This window comes from Rana temporaria, chromosome 4 (genome assembly GCF_905171775.1).
Source record: "Rana temporaria chromosome 4, aRanTem1.1, whole genome shotgun sequence".
NCBI classification, from domain to species: Eukaryota; Metazoa; Chordata; class Amphibia; order Anura; family Ranidae; genus Rana; species Rana temporaria.
Genome location: NC_053492.1, coordinates 377,278,266 through 377,301,832, shown reverse-complemented (window position 1 = coordinate 377,301,832; position 23,567 = coordinate 377,278,266). Strand labels below are relative to the sequence as shown.

General features: G+C 44.2%; 1 protein-coding gene across 3 annotated transcripts in view; it reads left to right on the top strand.

Annotated features, from left to right (window-relative positions):
- The window catches only part of RIN2 (Ras and Rab interactor 2), a 263,520-nt gene that overhangs the window by 193,535 nt on the left and 46,418 nt on the right, over positions 1 to 23,567 (top strand). For all 3 annotated transcript variants that reach the window (XM_040351005.1, XM_040351004.1, XM_040351006.1), the window contains one exon: positions 3,475 to 3,547. In XM_040351005.1, the coding sequence (XP_040206939.1) occupies positions 3,475 to 3,547 (73 nt within the window). The remainder of the gene's footprint in view (positions 1 to 3,474; positions 3,548 to 23,567) is intronic.

Sequence of the window (23,567 nt, the reverse complement as noted above, 5' to 3'; positions counted from 1 at the left end):
CATGCCCCCGAAGAAAGAGGGGTGAAGATGGATGCGACCACCAGCGGGGACATCGCAGGCTTTGTTTGCAGGCAAGTGCAACATATTGAGCTAGTATAAGATGCATACTAGCCCACTATGCTTTTACTTTGCAGGGGAAAAAAGAGGAAGTAAAACCCATCAGGGTTTACTTCCTCTTTAAGATAAAAAGCCCTCTGTGTTTAGTATCCCATGTCAGCCCCCCTAATACTTACCTGCGTCCCATCTCTAGCCAGAAATTTCCACGAGTGCCTTGGACATCCTGGACTCTCCTTCTGATTGGATGAGACACAGCATTGGTGACATTGGCTCATGCTGCTGTCAATCAAAGTCAGTTAGCCAATCAGGAGAGAGAGGGGGTGGGGCCGAACTGGGGCTTTGTGTCTGAATGGACACAGGGAGCTGTGACTCGGCTCGGATGCCCCCATAGCAAGCTGCTTGCTGTGGAGGCACTCAATATGAGGGAAGGGCCAGGAGAACTGAAGAGGGACCTGAGAAGAGGAGGATCTGGGCTGCTCAGAGCAGGTAAGGATAACATGTTTGTTATTTTTAGAGAAAAAAATAGACTTTAACCCTTTTCACCTCTACAATAGGCAAAGCTGCCAGTCTTGAAGACTAATTGGGGGGGAAAGTAGAGAAGAAGGGTAGCTGTAGTGACTGTTGCCTTTTGCATAATGCAAAATGTTAATAGGTGATTTATTGTTTGCTCTCTTTTTTAGAACCCTTGTATCTGTCCCTGATTGTAAAGGTCTCAGTAAAGGCAGCCATTTATGAGTCAGGTTCAGGAAAAAATGTATCTAAAGCATAACCATACAATACCATGCTAAAGTCAGGTTGTGCCTTTCTGTGTTCACAATCATATGGAGAAATATATGTACTTGCTTTCACAGAGCTTTGTAGTGTATGCGGAATGTAGCACATGATGGTGGCGAGTAGGTCTGTAGCAGTTTGACGGGTGGAGAGTCCTTAGAGTGAGTCCCTTCAACCATGCAAGCATTCAGGAACTCAACGATCATATTGACTTCCATGCCCATGACCAACAGAACTAAAGCCCTGAAGAAGGGAGAGCTCCAGTGCCATATAAACTTAGTGGCTATGTTTTATGTCATGTACTAATAAGTGATCATTGCATTTAGACTGTCTCGAGTTTTAGAAGACTTTAAACTTACACACAACACTTCACACCCACTACTATTATCTTCACATGGCTTCATAGAGAGCATGCAAGAAGATACTTCCTCTGGGCGGTGGGCAACACCGTCTGATGCTTCACGGCGGCTTCCTCTGCGTCTCTCCTCCCTCCTTCTCCTCAGCGGCCAATAGGATTGTTTCTCCTCTCAGCCAATCGGGTGACAGGTCTCAGGACCCGCTTCCTAGAATCAGGAAGGCAGTAGCGAAAATAATTCACTATTGTCACACAACTGGGTGTGCTTCTAACAACAAAAACCCCATTGGAATCCATGCACCTGGGGCCTTATGTAGATTAGGGGGCCAGACGCATGGATTAGGGGGCAGCGCCCCTGTGCCCTGTATTACAGGCCACCACTGGTCTTGTGCTTGGAGGATTGGCAAGTTAGGTAAGTACATCTCTCCTCACCCCTAGACAAAAACAAACAGTTAATCTGTGCAGTGCAGGCGCAGCCCCACTGCATGGGAAAATATATTTTTTTATCGGGAGTTCTTTTTTTAACCACTTGAGACCCGCGCTATTGACAAAAGACATCAACAGCGCGGCTCTCAAGTGCCAACTGGACGTCTTTGGACATCATTTAAAAGCATTACCCGCGCGTGCCACTGCTATAAGCGGGTAAACACTGTCCCGGCGCATCGCTCGGGAGCCGATGCGTGTACCTGGCGGCCGCGATGTCCGCCGGGTACACGCGATCGTCGGTAAGACAGCAGGGACGTGGAGCTCTGTGTGTAAACACAGAGCTCCACGTGCTGTCAGAGGAGAGGAGACCGATCTGTGTCTCTTGTACATAGGGACACAGCATCGGTCACCTCCCCCAGTCACCCCCTCCCCCCACACAGTTAGAACACACCCAGGATACACATTTAACCCCTTCCTCACCCACTAGTGTTAACCCCTTCACTGCCAGTCACATTTATACAGTAATTAGTGCATTTTTATAGCACTGATCGCTATGTGAATGGCGCCAAATTTGTGTCAAAAGTGTCCGATGTGTCCGCCATAACGTCGCAGATCGCCATAACGTCGCAGATCGCCGCCATTACTAGTAAAAAAAAAAATAATAAAAAAAAATTATAATTCTGTCCCCTATTTTGTAGGCGATATAACTTTTGCGCAAACCAGTCGCTTATTGCGATTTTTTTTTTACAAAAATACGTCGAAAAATACGTATCGGCCTTAACTGAGAAAATTTTTTTTTTTTAAAAAAAAAAAAAATGGGATATTTATTATAGCAACAAGTAAAAAATATATATATATTTTTTAAATTGTCGCTCTTTTTCATGTTTATAGCGCAAGAAATAAAAACCGCAGAGGTGATCAAATACCACCAAAATAAAGCTCTATTTGTGGGGAAAAAAGGACGTCAATTTTGTTTGGGAGCCACGTCGCACGACCGCGCAAATGTCAGTTAAAGCGACGCAGTGCCGTAAGCTGAAATTTCGCCTGGGAACGAAGGGGGTTTATGTGCCCAGTAAGCAATTGGTTAAATTTAGTTTCACGTTAAATCGGAGGTCCACCCGAATTTTGTTTTTTAAATGCCTGCAGCTACAAGTACTGCAGCTGCTGACTTTTAATAAATGAACACTTACCTGTCCAGCACGCCCACAATGTCAGCAGCCGAAGCCGAGTAATCGCTCGTTTTTCGGCTGCCCCCACTGCCATCCTCGGTGAGGGAATCGGGAAGTGAAGCGTTGCCGCTAAACTGCCCAGTTCCCTACTGCGCATCTGCGTATTATACAGGTATCTGCACCCCCTTCCCCCTGAAAGGTGCCAAATGTGACACCGGAGGGGGGGGGGGGTTCCGAAAAGCAGAGGTTCACTTTTTGTGTGGATCTCCGCTTTAAGTAAGTCACCCAAGCAAAGAAAAATATCTATAGTTGTTGCTGGTGCTAAACCGTGCAGAGAAAACTACTACTAATAGTAGATTTCAGTGAACGACAACAGAGAATCATGTGAGGGCTTTTTGTTTTGTTTTGTTACTTTTGCATTGAGCAACTCAGATCTGTTTTGACCCATTTTCTGTGGATGAGAGCATGTTCCTGGAATGAGGAAAAGGACCCGACTCCAGGCTCTGTATATTTCTGTGAATTGCTGTCTTGGCAAAGAAGTGCAGCCGCCACAGTTGTTTTCAATTAGGAGAACACTGCTTTGTTTGATAGTTGCAAAACATTACTGCTTACCCTCTGCAGAAAAACACCAGGATCAAATTTAACCTCATGGAGTTTGTGGTCTTACATGGTGACTATTATCTTTTGTCTCTCCAGCTTTTTCCTTGGAAGGCTCGGGAATCAGCTTTGCAGATCTCTTCAGGCTTGTTGCGTTCTACTGCATTAGCAGGTAAGATGGGTGTTTCTGTTATAGTAATGGCAACGCTGATTGGAAAGATATATATTATTTTAGTTTACATTTCTGGATGCTATTCTGACACGTCACTAGCAGGGGTCAAGTCCTGGGGGGAAAAAGTGTGGGAACTCCCACCCAAGATCCACTCCCCCACCAAAAAAAAAAAATCATACGCTCATATGCATATTTACTAAACCGCATGTTTTTTTTTTCGATCCACTGTACCTTAGTAATTCTTTATGTTACTGGCCGCTTCCTGTATATGGATTCATCGGGTAGTGTGCGGGTATTCCGTCACTTCCTCGATGCCGCAATGTCTCCTGGGAGCTTTTGTCATTGTTCCCAGGAGACATTGCGGAGGTCTGCCGCGAGTTATCGCGGGATTTAGAAATAACCTCGATGCCGCAATGTCTCCTGGGAGCTTTTGTCATTGTTCCCAGGAGACATTGCGGAGGTCTGCACGAGTTATCGCTGGATTTAGAAAGAACTAAGAAAGTTCTTTCTAAATCCTGCGATAACTCGCGGCAGACCTCCGCAATGTCTCCTGGGAACAATGACAAAAGCTCCCAGGAGACATTGCGGCATCGAGGAAGTGACGGAATACCCGCACACTACCCGATGAATCCATATACAGGAAGCGGCCAGTAACATAAAGGATTACTAAGGTTCGCCTGCCCCTGACAGTGACTCAAGCTGGGCATCGCCGCTTAGTGAAGGATTGGCTCGGGCGGCTCGGCTGCTCTAGTCCTGCAAAGGGAACTGCGTTCCTGCTGTGATAAAAGTGCAGGAACTCCGTTCCCACGCGTTCCCGCAGGACTTGAGCCCTGGTCACTAGTTATGTTTTATGTATTGGGTCGGTTCTCAAAAGTGGTGTCTCTAGTCTTGTTTCTAGTCATAGTAGGATGTGGGGTGATGGCATCTGGCAAAAGGTTTTGTACTTGCTGAATACCCAACATAAAATTGAGTTTGAGAAAGGTTTACTATACATCAGTTACCTGTGCTGCGGCCTGGTTGGGATCGGTTTTGGATGAAGGGTAAGCGGCAGAGAGATGCATACCTTGTATCAGTCAGCCAGAGTAAAGCTCCATGTACACGGGACGTTTTTACAACTGCTCCTAAATGATTAAACTTGACAGATAGTAACCCGCATTTAAAAAGTCCGTTTTGCCGTGTTTACATGCCAGGTCTAGCGGCTTTTTGCAGCGTTTGCATTTAGTGTTTAAAAAAAAAAAACGCCTATAAACTAAATGTGGGTTACAGGGTTTAGTCGCGTTTGGCGTCTGAAACGTGGAAATCCGCATCTGAACCCATTTTTTGCTTTCAAAGAAATGCTGTTAAATGCAACTGCCTAAAAACGGCAATAAACGAGATTGTGTACATGGACACATAGGATAACATTGAATGAGTACGTACGTTTAGCAGCGTCCTGTGTACATGGGGCCTAAAGCCCCATACAAACGGTCACACTTTTTGCCAACCAACTTCAAAATCTGCAAGTTTTCTAATTTGTCCGACCGTGTGTACGCTCCATCGGACCAACTTTTTCGGGTTTCATCCAACAAAAAGTTTGGTCTGCAAACGAACCAACTTTTCGTCAACAAAAGTCAGATGGTGCCTTGTCTGACCGCGTGTACAGCAAGCCAACCAACTTTTGTACAAAGTGCAAATGCGCATGCTCAGAACCAATGTTAAAATCAACCAACAATAGCAGAAGTTAACCAAAGGGTGGCGGTAAAGAGCAGAAAAGTGCAGAAAAACCACGTGATGTTGGGTAATTTTTTGAAAAGTTTGCAGAAAAGTCTGAGCGTGTGTATGCTATGAGTGTGACCGGACAAATCAATTAGGAAAAAAATCCAAGGGAAAGTTTGTTGGATGTCTGACCGTGTGTACGAGCCTTAAGTGGGGCAGTTGGTTACATCTCTTGAAGAGCTGTGGATGTAGGGAACCTGTTTTTTTTTTTTTTTTCTGCCTTGGCTGGTTCCGGGTCGATTACCGCAGTCACAAAATACAACATAGGGGATGTACTGTATGTAGGGGCCACTGAGTATGCACATGCTTCCCTGCTACACAGCTCTTCAAAAAATAAATACAAAATATGTAATTGTTCTAATAACACTGTCTGGCATATACATTATTGTGCTATATTGCATGGCTCTCTGTGATCTTGATCAGTGGTCTCCAGATTGCAGCCTGTGGGCTGGATGTGACCCTTTACGTGCCTTTATCTGGCCACTACTCCACCAACTGACACCAATGATGAGGCACCATTCCCCCCTACTGACACTATTCTTCTCATTGATATCAACAATGGGGCATTTTTCCTTCCATTGGGGGTACTGATGCCAGGGAATATTCTACTCCCACTGCCCACAGTCCACCCTATCCCCCCCCCCCCCCAACGAAAGCCTGACATACAGTAAAGTGGCCCTTTGATTAGAAAGTATGGGGACCTCTGATCTGGTGCTCTACTGTCCTAACACTGCCTAGCATAAACATATAGTATCTTTGCATGGCTCTCTACGAAGAGCTTACACAAAGTCATTTTCCCTGTCCTTATCTGCCTTATCTGGGCACTTTTTTGTTCTTTCCTAGTACTGACTGGCATTATATGTTTCTCTGCATTATCGAACACTGTCAACTGTAACACTTTCACACTGATCCACTGCAGTTTCTCTGCAGTGTGGGTGCATGCAGGATTTTTAATGTGCTTTCAGAAAATGCACCAAAACCACCCAATCTAATGGAAGTCTATGGCAAAGCACGCTGTGGGGAAACGGCAGCGGATCAGAGTGAAAGAGGCTTAAAGTGATACTAAAGTCTTGTTTGTAATTTTTATACCAACAAAAAAAAAAAAATGTTATACTGCCCTGCTCTGTGCAGTGGTTTTGCATTGAGCAGCCCCGATTCTCCTCTTTTTGGGTCCCTCGCTGGCTCTCCTAGCCCCTCCCCCCACTGAGTCCCCCCACAGCAAGCAGCTTGTTATAGGGGCACCCGAGCCAAGCTGCTGCTCTGTATGTCTATTCAGACACAGCGCCAAGGCTCGGCCCTGCCCCCTCTTTCCTCATTGGCTCACTGACTTTGATTGACAGCAGCGGGAGCCAATGGTTCCCGCTGCTGTCTCAGCCAATGAGGAAGGAGGGTCCCAGACAGCCGAGTTGCTCATGCAACATCGCTGGATCGAGATGGGCTCTGGTAAAAATTAGGGGGGCTGAGGGGGCTGCTGCACACAGAAGATTTTTTATCTTAAAGCAGAGGTTCACCCTCAATATCAACTATTGCTTATTCAGACCATCTCAGTATTTACATATACATTCTGCTATCCATAATTTTTAAAAGCGTTGCAATACCTTTATTCTGTAGACAATAGCAGGCACTTCCTGGTCTCCCTCCCGCAGGAGTGGGCGTGTCTCTTCATTTCTCAGCGCCCCAGTGTTTGCTGGGACTGGATCGCAATGTCTCCTGGGAGCATAGTGTCACGCTTCCCAGGAGATGAAAACATTACCTTCTCATCAGCTGCACAGTGCACGTTCTGAACTATAGCTGATATCTGTGATGTTGTGCATGTCGTTACAACGGGGCTTGGACTTTTCATTAAGGAGGCCGTTGTGATGGCAACTGAAAAGTGTTGACGGCGCTGCTCGCCGTCAACACTGCTCATGCGTGGGTTAGAGCGGTGAATGCTGGGATATCAGCATTCACCGCTTCCCGGGAAACTATTTGCTTGTGGGCTTCACACTGCCCACAAGCAAAATGGAAAATCCCTGCAGAGATTTTTAGAAGTACAGAATTGCTGCCGATTGAGAATGCGGAGGAGTAGGCGCTTTAAACATGTGAGTACAAGCTTGGCAGGATTATAAAAGTATAATTCACAGGAAAAAAAAAAAAACGTCCGCACGTGGAACCCCCGCTTTAAGGCATAGCCTTAAGATAAAAAAAAATGTCTGCCTTCTTTAGAACCACTTTAAATCTTTTGTAAATATGTTTAAATATGGGTCTTTCAGATCTGCTCTCTGTTGAGTTCTTACACAGGGACAGTGTACAATGTAAACTTCTGGCTTTTTCTTCCATGCTCGAGGAGCCCATGAGCTGTGTGCAGCCACTGAGACATGAATGACTGTGTGCTGCTGTATGTGGGTATGTGTCCATATGCAATACAGAGGTTTATGTGGCTACAGCTTATAATCTCATACAGCCGCACACAGCCATTGCTGTCTATGGGTGGCTGTATGCAGTACCTGGACTACCTAGGGCGAGAGGAGGAGTCGTCTAGGCGGCCAAGAAGAGGAAGTGGGACAGGAAGTCCCTCTGAAAACAAGGTATCCACCCCCCCCCCCCCCCCGACAAATGTGGCGTGTCAGGGGGTGAGGAGTGCTTAAAGCGGAAGTTCCACTTTTGTGTGGAACTCCGCTTTAAGCCTAATGCCGTGTACACACGATCAGGCTTTTGTCCGGCCAAATCACATCGAAATTCCGACGAAAAAACTCTGATGGGGCTACAGACGATCGGAATATCCGATGGAAAAAGTCTGTCTGACTTTTTCCATCGGAAATTCCGATCGTGTGTGTACGCGGCATAAGTGTGGCCAAAATAAAAAAACTGATTAAAACAGAAAAAATAGCAACAGGGATATAACTTACATTCAGTGCTGATGGCCCTTCTTTTAGGTGAAATCTTTCTATGCTCCCCCACCCCTACTCCTGCCACAGTCTCTCATTAAGTGTGCCTAACTATGCCTGCCCATTTTGATCAGCTGCTCCATTCATAGAAGCTGATACTACTGCTTCTATAAATAGAAAGCAATCTCTGAATGGAGGACGGTAAAGTTCCGCCCTCTCCATTCATAGATCCTGTTTCATTCATAGCAGAGAGCCTGTGACAGTTTTAGGTCTATTAAAAGAGAAGTATGGGTTTCATTTTTATTTTTGATTCATACTTGCCTTGGTGGACGGAGCATCAGACCAATAATCCATCTGTCCCCCGGTGTCTGTGCACTAAGAACCAAGCCACCGAACACCGCCGATGGCTCGGTTCTCGCAGATCCCCCAGAGGAAAGCTGCTGACTGTCAGTCAGCGTCTTTCCTCTCTGCCTCTCCACTTTTATTGGAGTTCTGAGCTGTGGAGGGGTGGGGAGAGGCTGGCTGAGACTGCCATCAATCAGGGCAGCTGGTGTATCCCGACTTGGAAGTCGTGATGGCGTGCTGCCCGGACTTCAGACCTCTCTCCGCTGAAACCGAGTCACAGGAGTGCAAAACTAATTGCAAACCTGTGACCCTTAGGAAATGCCCAGCCTAAAAAGCTCAGGCTGGACGTCTCCTTTAATTCCTGCCTCTCCGGAAGATTGCAGTGGAGGAAGGCATTGGACGTAGGAAGAATCCAATTAAAATAAGAGGCATCAGTATAAGGGGCACATCCTACTGACTGTAAGTTATTTCCCTTGTGCAAATTTTTCATTTTTTTTTTTAGGCTGCCCTTACACGACCGTTATTCATGTCATGGGGAAAAAAAACTATGTTTTTCTCGCCGTGATTCCTCTCAAGCCTACCTTGCATACACACGATCGTGATAAAAAAGGCTTGAGCAAAGCGCAGTGACGTACAACACGTACAACGGCACTATAAAGGGGAAGTTCCATTCGAATGGCACCACCCTTTGGGCTGATTATGCTAATTTTCCGTGTCATAACTTGCTTCTGAGCATGGACGTTTTACATAACCGTTTTTCACGACGAGAAAAAATAGAGCAGGTTCTAAATTTTTAATGCCCATTTTTCTCATCGAAAAAATGCTCTGGAGCCTACACACGACCGTTTTTTCACGACCAATTAAAAAAAAAAAAAATTCTCGTCATGAAAAATGGTCGTGTGTACGTGGCACAAGGCTTTAAAGTGTTCCACTTGGATCACTAAGACCCAAGGCTTAATACAAAAGTGTTGGGTGGTCTACCTTGCAAAGGAACATTCTGGAGCCCTAAACAAGTCATAAAATACTAACTCTAGTTCCAAATAAATAAAGTGAGTGGATACTTGGTTAGTTTATCAAAATTTCACTTTATTGACTATTGGTGACAAGTACAGTTTCAAGACAGGCAGCAAATTATAGGCAGATGGGTGGGGAAATTAAAAAAATAAAATACAACAGAAACAACATTCTTTTAAGGAACATTCTGTGAGAAAACACGTAACACTATGTTCCAAGTGTTTATGAAAGAACCAAATATGTGCTGTACCGCCTTTGAAAGATGGGCCTTGTCCAAAAGCTGTAGCTGGGATAAGACCACCAGGATTCTGCATCTATTCTGTGATCTCTTGGACACAATTTATATTATATAGGTGTGTGTAATGTGAGTAGTTGCTATTGAATTGGTAGTTGCCGCTTTGACTGGTTAAAATTAATTTTAGATCATATTAGATTAGAAAAAAAAATATGGTGGAGATTTACTAAAACTGATGTGCATAGTAACCAATCTGCTTCTAGGGTTTATTGTCAAAGCTTAAAGTGATTCTAAAGGCTTTCTTTTAAAATCAATAAATAGCAGTGGTTTTGCACAGAGCTGGCTCGATCCTTCTCTTCTCGGGTCCGCCGCCGGCACTCTTGGCTTCTCTCTCCTGCCTCCTGCCCCCAGAACAAGCCGCTTGCAATGTTGGCACCCAAGCAGGCTTGTTCGCGAGCTGCGGCTCTGTGTGTCCATTAACACACACAGCCGAGGCTCATCCCCACCCCCTCTGTCTCCTCATTGGCTCACTGGCTGCGATTCACTTCATTGACAGGTATGCTCCACCAATACATCCAACTGGGGATATCTTTCTACTTAACGACAAAATGACAATAAGGGGGCGCAAAGGATTAGTGCATTACCTAATAGTTTATACGAAAAAACAAACAAGCCAAAAACATACTCACAAAGCGCAAAAAAGGCTAAAGACATTAAATAAAGCAAGACCCAAGTGACAAAAAGGTTGAGATGCAGAAGCATATCGCTGAGACCTTGGCATCATTTAGATGCACATGCTGACATGTTTCTGGGGCAAGTCCTTGTAGCACTACCCCCGGAGGAGCTGCTGAGTAATTTTGGGTGGCACGTTAATTCTATTTTCTCGCCGTCCAGGGTGAAAAGAGAGTCCGAAGAATTTCAATATCCGCACAATGCACTTCTTTTTTCTGGGATTTATTTGCAGAACTTTGTAGAAAAAAAGTAAAGGGGTGGAAGGGTAGGTAGGTTGGATTCAGGTGCATAATCACAAATAGGAAACACTCCTGCATCCAGCAAATGGCTCTTGTCGCCACTCTAGCCAGAGTGGGTATTGCTCACCCAGATAGGTCCCTCTCACTGGCCTAGCAGCCGGGATGGCGCACGGAAAGAGGTACAGTCTCTGCCACAGACCTTCCATTATAAGGAGACACTTTTGGTCCAGAATCCCCTGCTACAGGATTCAGCACCCGGATCTCTCCAACTTAGCTTTGGTAGAACTTTAGTTCTGGCAGGCGACACCGTCAAGCCTCTCAGTGTATGGTGTATCTTTCGATGAAGTTTCCAGGCCTATTCCTAAGGCACCAGCCTCTTGCATGGCCCTCTCCAGGATAGGTCCTTCCCTGGCTTCCTTCATCAAGTGGCCTCCTCCCGCAGGATGGACAGCACAGGATCACCTCTTCAGAAAGCAGGCCCCAGTCTGACTACTGCGCCTACCTGGCGAAGCCACGACCCCGGAACACTGTGGTCCTGGAGTCAGTCCCCAATGCGTCTCCTCCCCAGCATGCACAGCGGGGAGACCACTTCCATTGATTCGCTGCTGACGGGAACACTTGATATACCCTGACCTTGCTGCTGCCACCCTTGGCCTGGGGTGGTAATGACACCCCCAGGCGAGCAATGATGGATACTTCCAGCACAGCCATGGCTGGAACAGAGGCTAAATTGACCATAATAAAGCTAGTCTGAGCCAAATAACAGCTCAGGCCCCCACTAAATTTACAGCAGCGCCTGTTCAACAGGAGCAGGGCACTACATCCTCTTCCTCAGAGCATCAGCCTTCTTGTTGCTTGGGTCTTGCTTTATTTGAAAGCCTTTAGGCTTTTTGTGAGTATGTTTTTGGGTTGTTTGCTTTTTGAAAGAACTTTTTATCAGGTAATATATTAGGCCTTTGTGACCTCTTGTTGTCATTTTCTCGGACAACCATTTTTCATCCTGCTTTTGGTCCTTTGCACCTGTAATTATTTACACTCGTAGTAGTCATTATACATTATACAGCAGTAATGCTGAAATCTATGACGTGCCAGAAAAAATACACAAATATTCTTGAAGGATCTCGGTTTGTCTTAGAGACCATTGTCACCAGTAGAGAAAATGTTGAGAAATACAAAATGTTATGGTTGCCAAAGGAAGGGGAATAATCCAATCTAGTTTTTATGAGAGATTTACTTCCACTTCCTGTTGTGTCTCCAGGAGCGCATTTGAAGAAAAATCTAACAAATGGGGCATGAACAGAGAGAAAAAACATTTCACAGGTGTTGTACCCATTCCCTTCTATATCCAAAACAAATGTTTTAGTTTTAGGTACACTTTAAGATTAAGTTCACGCTGGCGACAGGTAAAAACTGTTTTTAAAGCGGAGGTCCACACAAAAAGTGAACCTCCGCTTTTCGGAAACCCTCCCCCCCCCCGGTGTCACATTTGGCACCTTTCAGAGGGGAGGGGGTGCAGATACCTGTATAATTCCAGTTATTTGCTCCCACTTCCTGGCATAGACCCCCACAGAATCTGCAGGGTCTACTTCACACCCCTCCCCCTGTCTTCTGGGAAACACACAGGTCCCAAAAGAGAGCTGGGACCAGTGAGAACACGCAGAGCGACTCGCGCATGCGCAGTAAGGATTTAGAAAATTAAGCCGCAACGCATCACTTCCTGATTTCCTCACCGTGGATGGCGGCGGGGAAAGCCGAGAGCCGAGCGATTGCTCAGCTTCGGCTGCCAAAATCGCGGACACCCTGGACAGGTAAGTGTCCATTTATTCAAAGTCAGTAGCTGCAGTATTTGTAGCTACTGGCTTTTAATATTTATTTTTTTAGGCTGACCTCCGCATGTCGACTCTGATGGGTGGCACCCCCAGTCAAACATGCCCATTGAGGCTTATTGTGGACTGTGCTGCAAACACATGCCAAATGAAGCTATGGCGGTTGTGGCTTGGTTGTTCAACATAAATCCTTTTTGGGATAGAAAAAATTCCCCTGGACATCAAAAACGGATGTGCAGGATAAAACAGTACTACCTCCTAAACATCTGTACCCAGAGGAAACCCACACAGGCACAGGGACAACATGCACACTCCAGGCAGGTAGTGTCGTAGTTGGAATACGAACCAACAACCCTAGTGCCGCTAGGAGAGACTCATTCAAGTGTGAGTGAAGACCTCGGGGAGCAGACATCAAGGTAAGTACAAGCAGTACGAGGAAGGAATGGGCCCAACCAATATACAGTATAAGGCACTATAACTACTATATGCTCAGAACTAAATAAATGTGGGTGAAATTCTTCTTTATTTTACAGTGTGAACATGCATTTTAATAAGAGGTTTGCAACAAACACTGAGAACCATTTTATTATTGCTGCTGCCTATTGGCATTGTTGATCTGGAACTTTCGGTGTCCTGATTTGAAATGTTCTGTAAAATCTGGTGATGCTTCTATTGTGATGATAAAAATCGGTGGTTTCAGCTGCAAAGTGGAAGCATTATTATAGGATGTGTGTGTAAAGACCCTTTATTGTGGAATGTTGGTGTTATCGGGTCATTGAGGATAATGTTAGTCTGGGCTGCAGACCAAGGAAAGATGTAATAATATCGGCTCCTATGAAAGGAAGGGACGTAAGGTCCTCTGCACCCAATGCTCCGGAATACGCTCAGGACTAAGCAGGCTAATGATGGGTTTGTGCCACTGCTGGGCGCAATGTGATCTCATTTTCCACTTCCCAAGGGACTTTTCCCTGGGCCATATGCACAAACAAAACAGAAGCAGGATCATAGTGTGTAGAAAAGCAACGGAACAATGAATCACACTACAAAACTCATTGAACTTTTCTGTCATCTGTCAGGAAACAGTTTGTAAAATAAGCAAGCGAGTTCTCTCTAAGGGGAGACTATAATGGTTTATTTTATATAGTCTGATTTTGTTTCCCAAATCTAGTTTACGTTTTTTTTTTTAACTAATGTGTTTTTTTTTCTTTTTTTCCTATATACCTTGTCTTTCAAAAAAAAAAATTTAAAACTGAACTCCAGGCAAAAAGCTAAATGCACAGATAAAATACACTATATTGTCAAAAGTATTGGGAAACCTGCCTTTAAACGGCAGATGAACTTTAATGGCATCTCAGTCTTAGTCCGTAGGGTTCAATATTGAGTTGGCCCACCTTTTGCAGCTATAATAGCCTCAACTCTTCTGGGAAGGCTGTCCACAAGGTTTAGGAGTGTGTCTTTGGGAATGTTTGACCATTCTTCCAGAAGTGCATTTGTGAGGTCAGGCTATGATGTTGGACAATAAGGCCTGGCTCGCAGTCTCAGCTTAAATTCATCCAAAAGGTGTTCTATCGAGATGAGGTCAGGTCTCTGTGCAGGCCATTCAAGTTCCACCACCCCATACTCGCTCATCCATGTCTTTATGGACCTTGCTTTGTGCAATATTCCACAATCATGTTGGAAAAGGAAGGGGCCATCCCCAAACTGTTCCCACAAAGTTGGGAGCATGAAATTGTCCAAAATGTCTTGGTATGCTGACGCCTTAAAGCGGAGGTTCACCCTAATAACATGTATATCTTACCAACTCCCTTATAGTCGTAACAAGTACTGTCCGCAATTGGTGTTTTTTTTTTATGCTTTACGTACCTTGTAATCCATTTTTTCAATCTACTTCTCCCCATGGGAGTAGGCGTTTCTATGCCTAGGGGGATTGTCATCTGGGAGGTCGTCCAGATGATTGACGTCTGTTCGCCCCGGCAGATAAGGCCCTGCCCCCGTATTGTGTAGGCGCGCTCAAGTTACGGGGCTTCCGAAAAAAGCCGAACATGCGGAGATGTGAGTCGGCACTATACGGCGCCTGCACTCTGCATGTTCGGCTTTTTTCGGAAGCCCCGTAACTCATGCGCGCCTACGCAATACGGGGGGCGGGGCCTTATCTGCCGGGGCGAACAGATGTCAATCATCTGGGCGACCTCCCAGATGACAATCCCCCTAGGCATAGAAACGCCTACTCCCGCGGGGAGAAGTAAATTGAAAAAATGGATTACAAGGTACGTAAAGCATTAAAAAAAAAACTAATTGCAGACAGTACATGTTACGACTATAAGGGAGTTGGTCAGATATACATGCTATTAGGGTGAACCTCCGCTTTAAGAGTTCCCTTCACTGGAACTAAGGGGCCAAGCCCAACCCCTGAAAAACAACCCTACACCATAATCCCTCTTCCACCAAATGATTTGGACCAGTGTACAAAGCAAGGTCCAAGAATATGGAAGTTTACACAATTGCAACAGACACCCCATGGACAAACAGTGATTGCTGTGGTTGGGAGGAGCAAATGTGTCTGATGACTACCACTGTTCTTAAAAATATGTTGTAAAATACCTTTTTATATCTCAGAAGTGCAGTGTGCTGGTAAACTTTGCATTCTATTGGTGCTGAAATCTCAAGCACTGTCATCAACCTGCTGGCCATAATGTGCTATTTTCCCGATTATGGTATTTCAGGAAAATACTATATTATGGTCACTAGATGGAGCTGAGGATCATAGGAAATAAACATTAGGCCCCGTACACACGTCCGAGTTCTGTGTTGAAACCGCCGAGGATCTCGGCGAGCCAACTTTCCTCATTGAACAACGAGGAAATAGAGTACATGTTCTCTATTTGGCCCGACGAGTTCCTCGTCGGCTTCCTCGGTGAAAAGTGTACACACGACCGAGTTTCTCGGCAGAATCCAGCTCCGATCGAGTTTCTGGCTGAATTCTGCCGAGAAACTCGGTCGTGTGTACGGGGCCTGAGACATGTTATGGGATTATTTATGACAGCTGTACGAATGCTGAGAATTTTTCACAACATTTTTATTTTACGCATAGACCCATTATTACCAAGTATTACCAAGCGTTTAGAGTTTAGCATTGCCACTTGTGGGATTTCACTCCAATACCTGACTAGCTTTCTGATCCACCAACTGCAGAATCCTAGTGTGTGATTCCAATTTCAGGCCACATGTAGCTCTGATTCTCGAGTCCAGGGGAAAGAGAATGGCTGCACTTCAATTTTCACCATTGGTATCAAATTTTATCGATCCGGGTTTGCACAAATAACCTGACCTCATTTTATATTGCATTTTATTCAATTACGAGCTTAAAGCGGTGGTTCACCCTAATGAAACATTTTTTTTTTTATATAGCATTAAATTAGGCATAGTAGCGCGAGCTACAGTATGCCTGTCTTGATTTTTTTAGCCCGTTACTCACTGTGCAATCCTCTATAGAAGATTCCGACTCCCCGCGGGGAATGAGCGTTCCTATCAAGAGGGAGGATGATTGACGGCCGGCTCTGGCACATCACGCTTCTCCGGAAATAGGCGAAATAGGACTTGGCGCTTCACGGCGCCTGCGCATAGTCTGTGCTCAGGCGCCGTATAGCGCCGTGAAGAGCCGAGACCTGTTCCGGCTATCTTCGGGGAGCGTGACGTGCCATAGCCGGCCGTCAATCATCCTCCCTCTTGATAGGAACGCCCATTCCCCCTGCGGGGAGTCGGAATCTTCTATAGAGGATTGCACAGTGAGTACCGGGCTAAAAAAATCAATACAGGCATAGTGTAGCTCGCCGCATATATGTCTAATTTAATGCTCAAATGTTGTTAGTGTGGGTGAACCACCGCTTTAATTAAAGTAATTTAGAAATATTTAAACCCAACATTTCTTATTCCTGATATGTGCCTGCTGTACAATGTACTTGTGTGAGAGAGTCTCCTGTTCTCTTTGTTTTGCTTCCTTTGTGTGAAATCCCTGGTGTTCCTGCCAGTCCCTCTACTTTCCTATTAAAAACTGACCACATTGGGATGAGAGCACAATGTGGTCAGTTCTCTAGATATGCTGGTAACTCGGCCTGCTCTCCTCCAATAATCAAACTTGTCCTGACACCCCCCGCACAGTCTTTCACTGGGAAGACCAGTGTGCTGCTGTTTTTCCTGCCCTAGTTCTTATGCAGCTAAGAACAGAGGGAATGTGATCACTTATAAAAAAGGGGGGAAAGATTTTTATCATGTTTTTTTTATTTCTATACACAAATGTTTTGCCTTTTTATTTCTGTTTTTAGCTGAATAGATTGTTTTACAATGTGAGGGTTTATGATCACTTTAAATTTTGTATGAATGCTGAATCCCTCTTTTTTTAACCACTTCATTACTGGGCACTTAAACCCCCTTCGTGCCCAGACCAACTTTCAGCTTTCAGTGCTGACGCATTTCGAATGACAATTGCGCGGTCATACAACACTGTACCCAAATTATATTTTTATCATTTTTTTCCCACAAATAGAGCTTTCTTTTGGTGGTATTTGATCATCTCTGCGATTTAAATTTTTTGCGCTATAAACAAAAAAAGACATAAAATTTGGAAAAAAAAAACACAATATTTTTTACTTTTTGTTATAATAATATCCCATTTTTTTTTAAAGTATTTTTTTCCTCGGTTTAGGCCGATACGTATTCTTCTACATATTTTGTTAAAAAAAAAAATCGCAATAAGCGTATTTGATCGGTTTGTGCACCTACAAAATAGGGGATAGATTTATGATTTATTTTTTACTAGTAATGGCGGCGATCTGCAATTTTTTTTATTTTTTTTTGTCAGGCCTGCGATATTGCGACAGACATATCGGACACTTTTGACACAAATTTGGGACCATTCAAATTTATACAACGATCAGTGCTATAAAAATGCACTAATTACTGTATAAATGTGACTGGCAGGGAAGGGGTTAACACTAGGGGGTGAGGAAGGGGTTAAATGTATTCCCTGGGTGTGTTCTAACGGTGTGGGGGGAGGGGACTGAGTGGGGGAGGTGACCGATGCTGTGTCCCTATGTATAAGAGACACAGATCGGTCTCCTCTCTCCCTGACAGGACGTGGAGCTCTGTGTTTACACACAGAGCTCCACGTCCCTGCTGTCACCGTCGATCGCGTGTACCCGGCGGACATCGCGGCCGCCAGGTACACGCATCGGTTTCCCAGCGATGCGCCGGCACAGTGTTTACCCATGGCGCGCGCGGGTAATGCACAGATAAAGACGTCCAAAGATGTCCACTCGTCACTTGAGAGCCGCGCTGTGGACGTCTTTTGTCTATAGCGCGGATCTCAAGTGGTTAATTTACTTAGCCATGCCCTATTGCTTGTTACAGGCTATGCTCTACATCAGTGGTTCTCAACCCTGTCCTCAAACAGGGCATGTTTTGGGAATTTCTCTTAGATAAAATAGCTGTCCAAAATACTAAGCCATTGACTCTGATTTAATGCACCTGTGCAAGCTAAAGGAAAACCTGCAAACCTGGCCTGATGGGGGTACTTGAGGATAGGGTTGAGAATCAACGCTCTACATAACAGCCATCCCTGTAAATTGAAGACCTTTATTATTTTAGGGTGTAGATACAATTTTACCAAGAAACTGTACACCCTGGCTCATTTCACACGACAAACTCACGTCTTATTCTTTCATACAGACTTTTTTTCTTTCTGTAAGCTGTTGGACAGCTTCCAGGCTGCTGTATGCAATGGCTTTTTGGCCTATACTTCCTATGTAACCTCAAATAAACTTTTCTTTCAAGCTGTGTTTAAAGTCAGCTCAGTCCTCAGGGGGAACAAAGCTTTTTGAGGTTAGTTGCATGTGATCCTTCCTTGTCCTGCTTCTTTTGACCTAACTGCTTATAGGATGCTAACTTGTGTAACAAAAGAAACCTAAAGCCCGTCCCTGGGCCTGTTGTATTGTCTTTAGTTGTTTTGCCATGGAAGTCTTTTGTGTGTAAGAAAGAGTTTTGTCTGCTGTCAGAACCTTATCATAAAAAAAAACATTGTATTCTGAAGAATCACAAAATGTGCACCTCACTGTCCTCGGAAAAATGTCCTTGTTTTTGGACAAAAATGATAACTGGGCAAGGCAACCTCTGTCAAGGTGGAGAAACCAATCCATAATTATGTTTTGTACCTTAGACATAATCTTTTACCCACATATAATGCTGTTTTACCCAAATAACTCATTATTATGCAGAGATTCTCTGTTTAGAAAAATCTCCATAAAACAGGTCTTAATATTCCCTCCTCATATTCAGTAAAGGGATAAAACATAATAAGCATGCACCATGTCTGTTTTCTAGATGAATCATGTGAGAAATGGTGGTGAGTCTTGGCATGTCTGAGGACTGGCAGATGGCTGCCCTTTTGTCATTCTCACAGACATCTGCCCATCTGTGGCCAGCCTTGGACAGCAGTTGCTACTCCTTGTCAGAAGGGTGTGTGTATGTATATGTGTGTGTGTGTGTGTGTGTGTGTGTGTGTGTGTATATATATATATATATATATATATATATATATATATATATATATATAGGCTGTTACTGATTAAAATTTTCGTTTTTTGATTAATCGTTTTTTTTAATAGATTAATCGACTAATTTCGATTAATTCTAACGCACATACATTTTTCGGATTACCACCATATATATCGTCCCCACTGTAATATCCACAGACATCTCCCCCACTGTAATATTCACAGACATCTCCCTCACTGTAATATCCACAGACATCTCCCTCACTGTAATATCCACAGACATCTCCCCCACTGTAATATCCACAGACATCTCCCCCACTGTAATATCCACAGACATCTCCCCCACTGTAATATCCACAGACATCTCCCCCACTGTAATATCCACTTCTCCCCCCACTGTAATATCCACAGACATCTCCCCCACTGTAATATCCACAGACATCTCCCCCCACTGTAATATCCACAGACATCTCCCCCCCACTGTAATATCCACAGACATCTCCCCCCCACTGTAATATCCACAGACATATCCCCCCACTGTAATATCCACAGACATCTCCCCCACTGTAATATCCACAGACATCTCCCCCACTGTAATATGGTCCACATCTCCCCCACTGTAATATCCACAGACATCTCCCCCACTGTATTATCCACAGACATCTCCCCCACTTTATTATCCACAGATATCTCCCCCACTGTAATCCACAGACATCTCCCCCCACTGTAATATCCACAGACATCTTCCTCACTGTAATATCCACAGACATCTCCCCCCACTGTAATATCCACAGACATCTCCCCCACTGTAATATCCACAGACATCTCCCCCACTGTAATATCCACAGACATCTCCCCCACTGTAATATCCACAGACATCTCCCCCACTGTATTATCCACAGACTTCTCCCCCACTGTAATCCACAGACATCTCCCCCACTGTAATATGGTCCACATCTCCCCCACTGTAATATCCACAGACATCTCCCCACTGTAATTCACAGACATCTCCCACACTGTAATATCCACAGACATCTCCCACACTGTAATATCCACAGACATCTCCCCCACTGTAATATCCACAGACATCTCCCCCACTGTAATATGGTACACATCTCCCCCACTGTAATATCCACAGACATCTCCCCACTGTAATTCACAGACATCTCCGCACTGTAATATGGTCCACATCTCCCCCACTGTATAGGAAGATTAGTGCTTGCTTAGTCTTACCAGAGAAGCCAGGTGAACACAAGCAGTTGAGGCCGGGTGATGACATCAGCGCGCCGCTCTAGGCTCAAGTGGACCAAGATGGCCACCGCCCTGGGAGCTAGGCCGAAGCCTTCGGCCTTTCCTATGGCCGAGGCAGTAGCGGAGGTCCTCAGATCACGTGGTGTGCCGATCCGCATATGGTGACCCGTTCGGATCACGGATCATTTACGATCAATTGCACCACTAGTACCGATCAAAAGTATTTTGATCGATCAAAAAAATTAACAATTAATCGAGGAATTAATCTTTAATTTCCACAGCCCTAATATATATATACACACACACACACAGTGGCAAGAAAAAGTATGTGAACCCCGTTGGAATGATATGGATTTCTGCACAAATTGGTCATAAAACGTGATCTGATCTTCATCTAAGTCACAACAATAGACAATCACAGTCTGCTTAAACAAATAACACACAAATAATTAAATGTTACTATGTTTTCATTGAACACACCATGTAAACATTCACAGTGCAGGTGGAAAAAGTATGTGAACACTTGGATTTTATAACTGGTTGAACTTCCTTTGGCAGCAATAACTTCAACCAAATGTTTCCTGTAGTTGCAGATCGGACGTGCACAACAGTCAGAAGTTATTCTTGACCATTCCTCTTTACAGAACTGTTTCAGTTCAGCAATATTCTTGGGATGTCTGGTGTGAATCGCTTTCTTGAGGTCATGCCACAGCATCTCAATCGGGTTGAGGTCAGGACTCTGACTGGGCCACTTCAGAAGGCGTATTTTCTTCTGTTTAAGCCATTCTGTTGTTGATTTACTTCTATGCTTTGGATCGTTGTCCTGTTGCATCACCCATATTCTGTTGAGCTTCAGCTGGTGGACAGTTGGCCTTAAGTTCTCCTGCAAAATGTCTTGATAAACTTGGGAATTCATTTTTCCTTCGATGATGGCAATCCGTCCAGGTCCTGAGGCAGCAAAGCAGCCCCAAACCATGATGCCCCCACCACCATACTTCACAGTTGGGTTGAGGTTTGGTTTCATCTGTCCACAGAATATTTTGCCAGTACTGCTGTGGAACATCCAGGTGCTCTTGTGCAAATTGTAAACGTGCAGCAATGTTTTTTTTTGGACAGCAGTGGCCTCCTCTGTGGTATCCTCCCATGAAATCCATTCTTGTTTAGTGTTTTACATATTGTAGATTCGCTAACAGGGATCTGCGCTGTGCTCTTGCAGTCATCTTTACAGGACGGCCACTCCTAGTAGCAGTGATGAACTTTCTCCATTTATAGACAATTTGTCTTACCATGGATGGATGAACACCAAGGCTTTTGGAGATACTTTTATAACCCTTTCCAGCTTTATGCAAGTCAACAATTCTTAATCGTAGGTCTTCTGAGAGCTCTTTTGTGTGAGGCATCATTCACATCAGGCAATGCTTCTTGTGAAAAGCAAACCCAGAACTGGTGTGTGTTTTTTATAGGGCAGTTGTAACCAACACCTCCAATCTCATCTCATTGATTGGACTCCAGTTGGCTGACACCTCACTCCAATTAGCTAGGGGTTCACATACTTTTCCCACCTTGCACTGTGAATGTTTACATACTGTGTTCAATAAAAACATGGTAACATTTAATTCCTTGTGTGTTATTAGTTTAAGCAGACTGTGAGGCCACGTACACACGATCGGTTTAAAACCGATGAAAACGGACTGAAGGACCTTTTCATCGGTCCAAACCGATCGCGTGTGGGCCCCTTCGGTCAGTTCTCCTTCGGTCTAAAAATTTAGAACTTGCTTTAAAATTGAACCGATGGACTGATAACCGATAGGTCAAAACCGATGGTTAGTATGCAAAAGCGTCGGTTAAAAATCTGTGCATGCTCAGAATCAAGTCGACGCATGCTTGGAAGCATTGAACTTGTTTTTTTTCTGCACGTCGTTGTGTTTTACGTCACCGCGTTCTGACACGATCAGTTTTTAACTGATGGTGTGTAGGCACATCAGACCATCAGTCAGCTTCATCGGTTCACCATTAGTCCCACCATGTCCTCCTGAGGAGTCCCCCGAACTGTTAGACCTTAAAAGAGCAGTGCGTGACAGACAGCCCAGAAATCTCAAAGAACTGGAAGACTTTTGTAAGGAAGAATGGGCAAAGATACCTCAAACAAGAATTGAAAGACTCTTGGCTGGCTACAAAAAGCGTTTACAAGCTGTGATACTTGCCAAAGGGGGCAGTACAAGATATTAACTCTGCAGAGTGCCCAAACTTTTGCAGACGCCATTTTTTTTATTTTTTTTATTTTGAAAGTGTAAATGATAGAAAAAAAATATAACTTTTTTTGACATAATATAAGAATGTCTAATCTGTAATTTGATGCCTTTTGGAGATTTTTCCATCTTTCCTTGGCTTCGTTATGCACATTGATACAAATTTTTACCTGGGGTGCCCAAACTTTCGATCCCCACTGTATGTGTATATATAGATATATAAAAAGAAATCTCAGTCAAACTGGTTATTACATGTTTAGAATCATGAGATCTGTTTTACCTGCCAAAGGATTAGGCATTCAAACCAGGCAGTCCTGAGATCTACCCAGCCCACCTTTTACCTGTGACTATACAGTGATGGAAAAGCAGAATATGCTCATCCATGCTTCTTTTCCTGCTAGCATATGTGCTCTGCAACACTCGTTGGCTCCTAATGCCGCCCCTCCCTCTTTGTCTCAATCCTGTTGTGCAAGGAATTACACGAGGCTGATACAAATTAAAATTCTAGCACATATGCTAGTAAAACTTGTCTTTTTTTTTAATGAATGTATGATTACATAAAAGCTACATACACACAACTGCAGTAGGGCAGTACAGCGGTGGGTTTACACAAGTAGCAGTATACAGCCACACACAGCCATTGATTGCTATGGGCTGTTGTATTCACAACCACAGATCCCAGGCAGGAAAATACACCCAAGTGTGGCACATTCAGCCAATTGTACGTAGCCTTAATAAACCCTGTCACATCATTGCAGTTTGCTTTTTTTCTGCAGTGCTTTTTGCTGTGCGATTTGCGGTTTTGCACATGCATTTTTTTTAATGCATTTTGCGTGTTTTAAAAAATAAAAAATTTGTTGAGCAGATTAAAAAAATGCATAAAAAAAGCATCAAAAACACACTACATTCTTTTCTGCAGTGTCTCTATTGAACTAAAAACACAATGCTTTGTGTTTAAA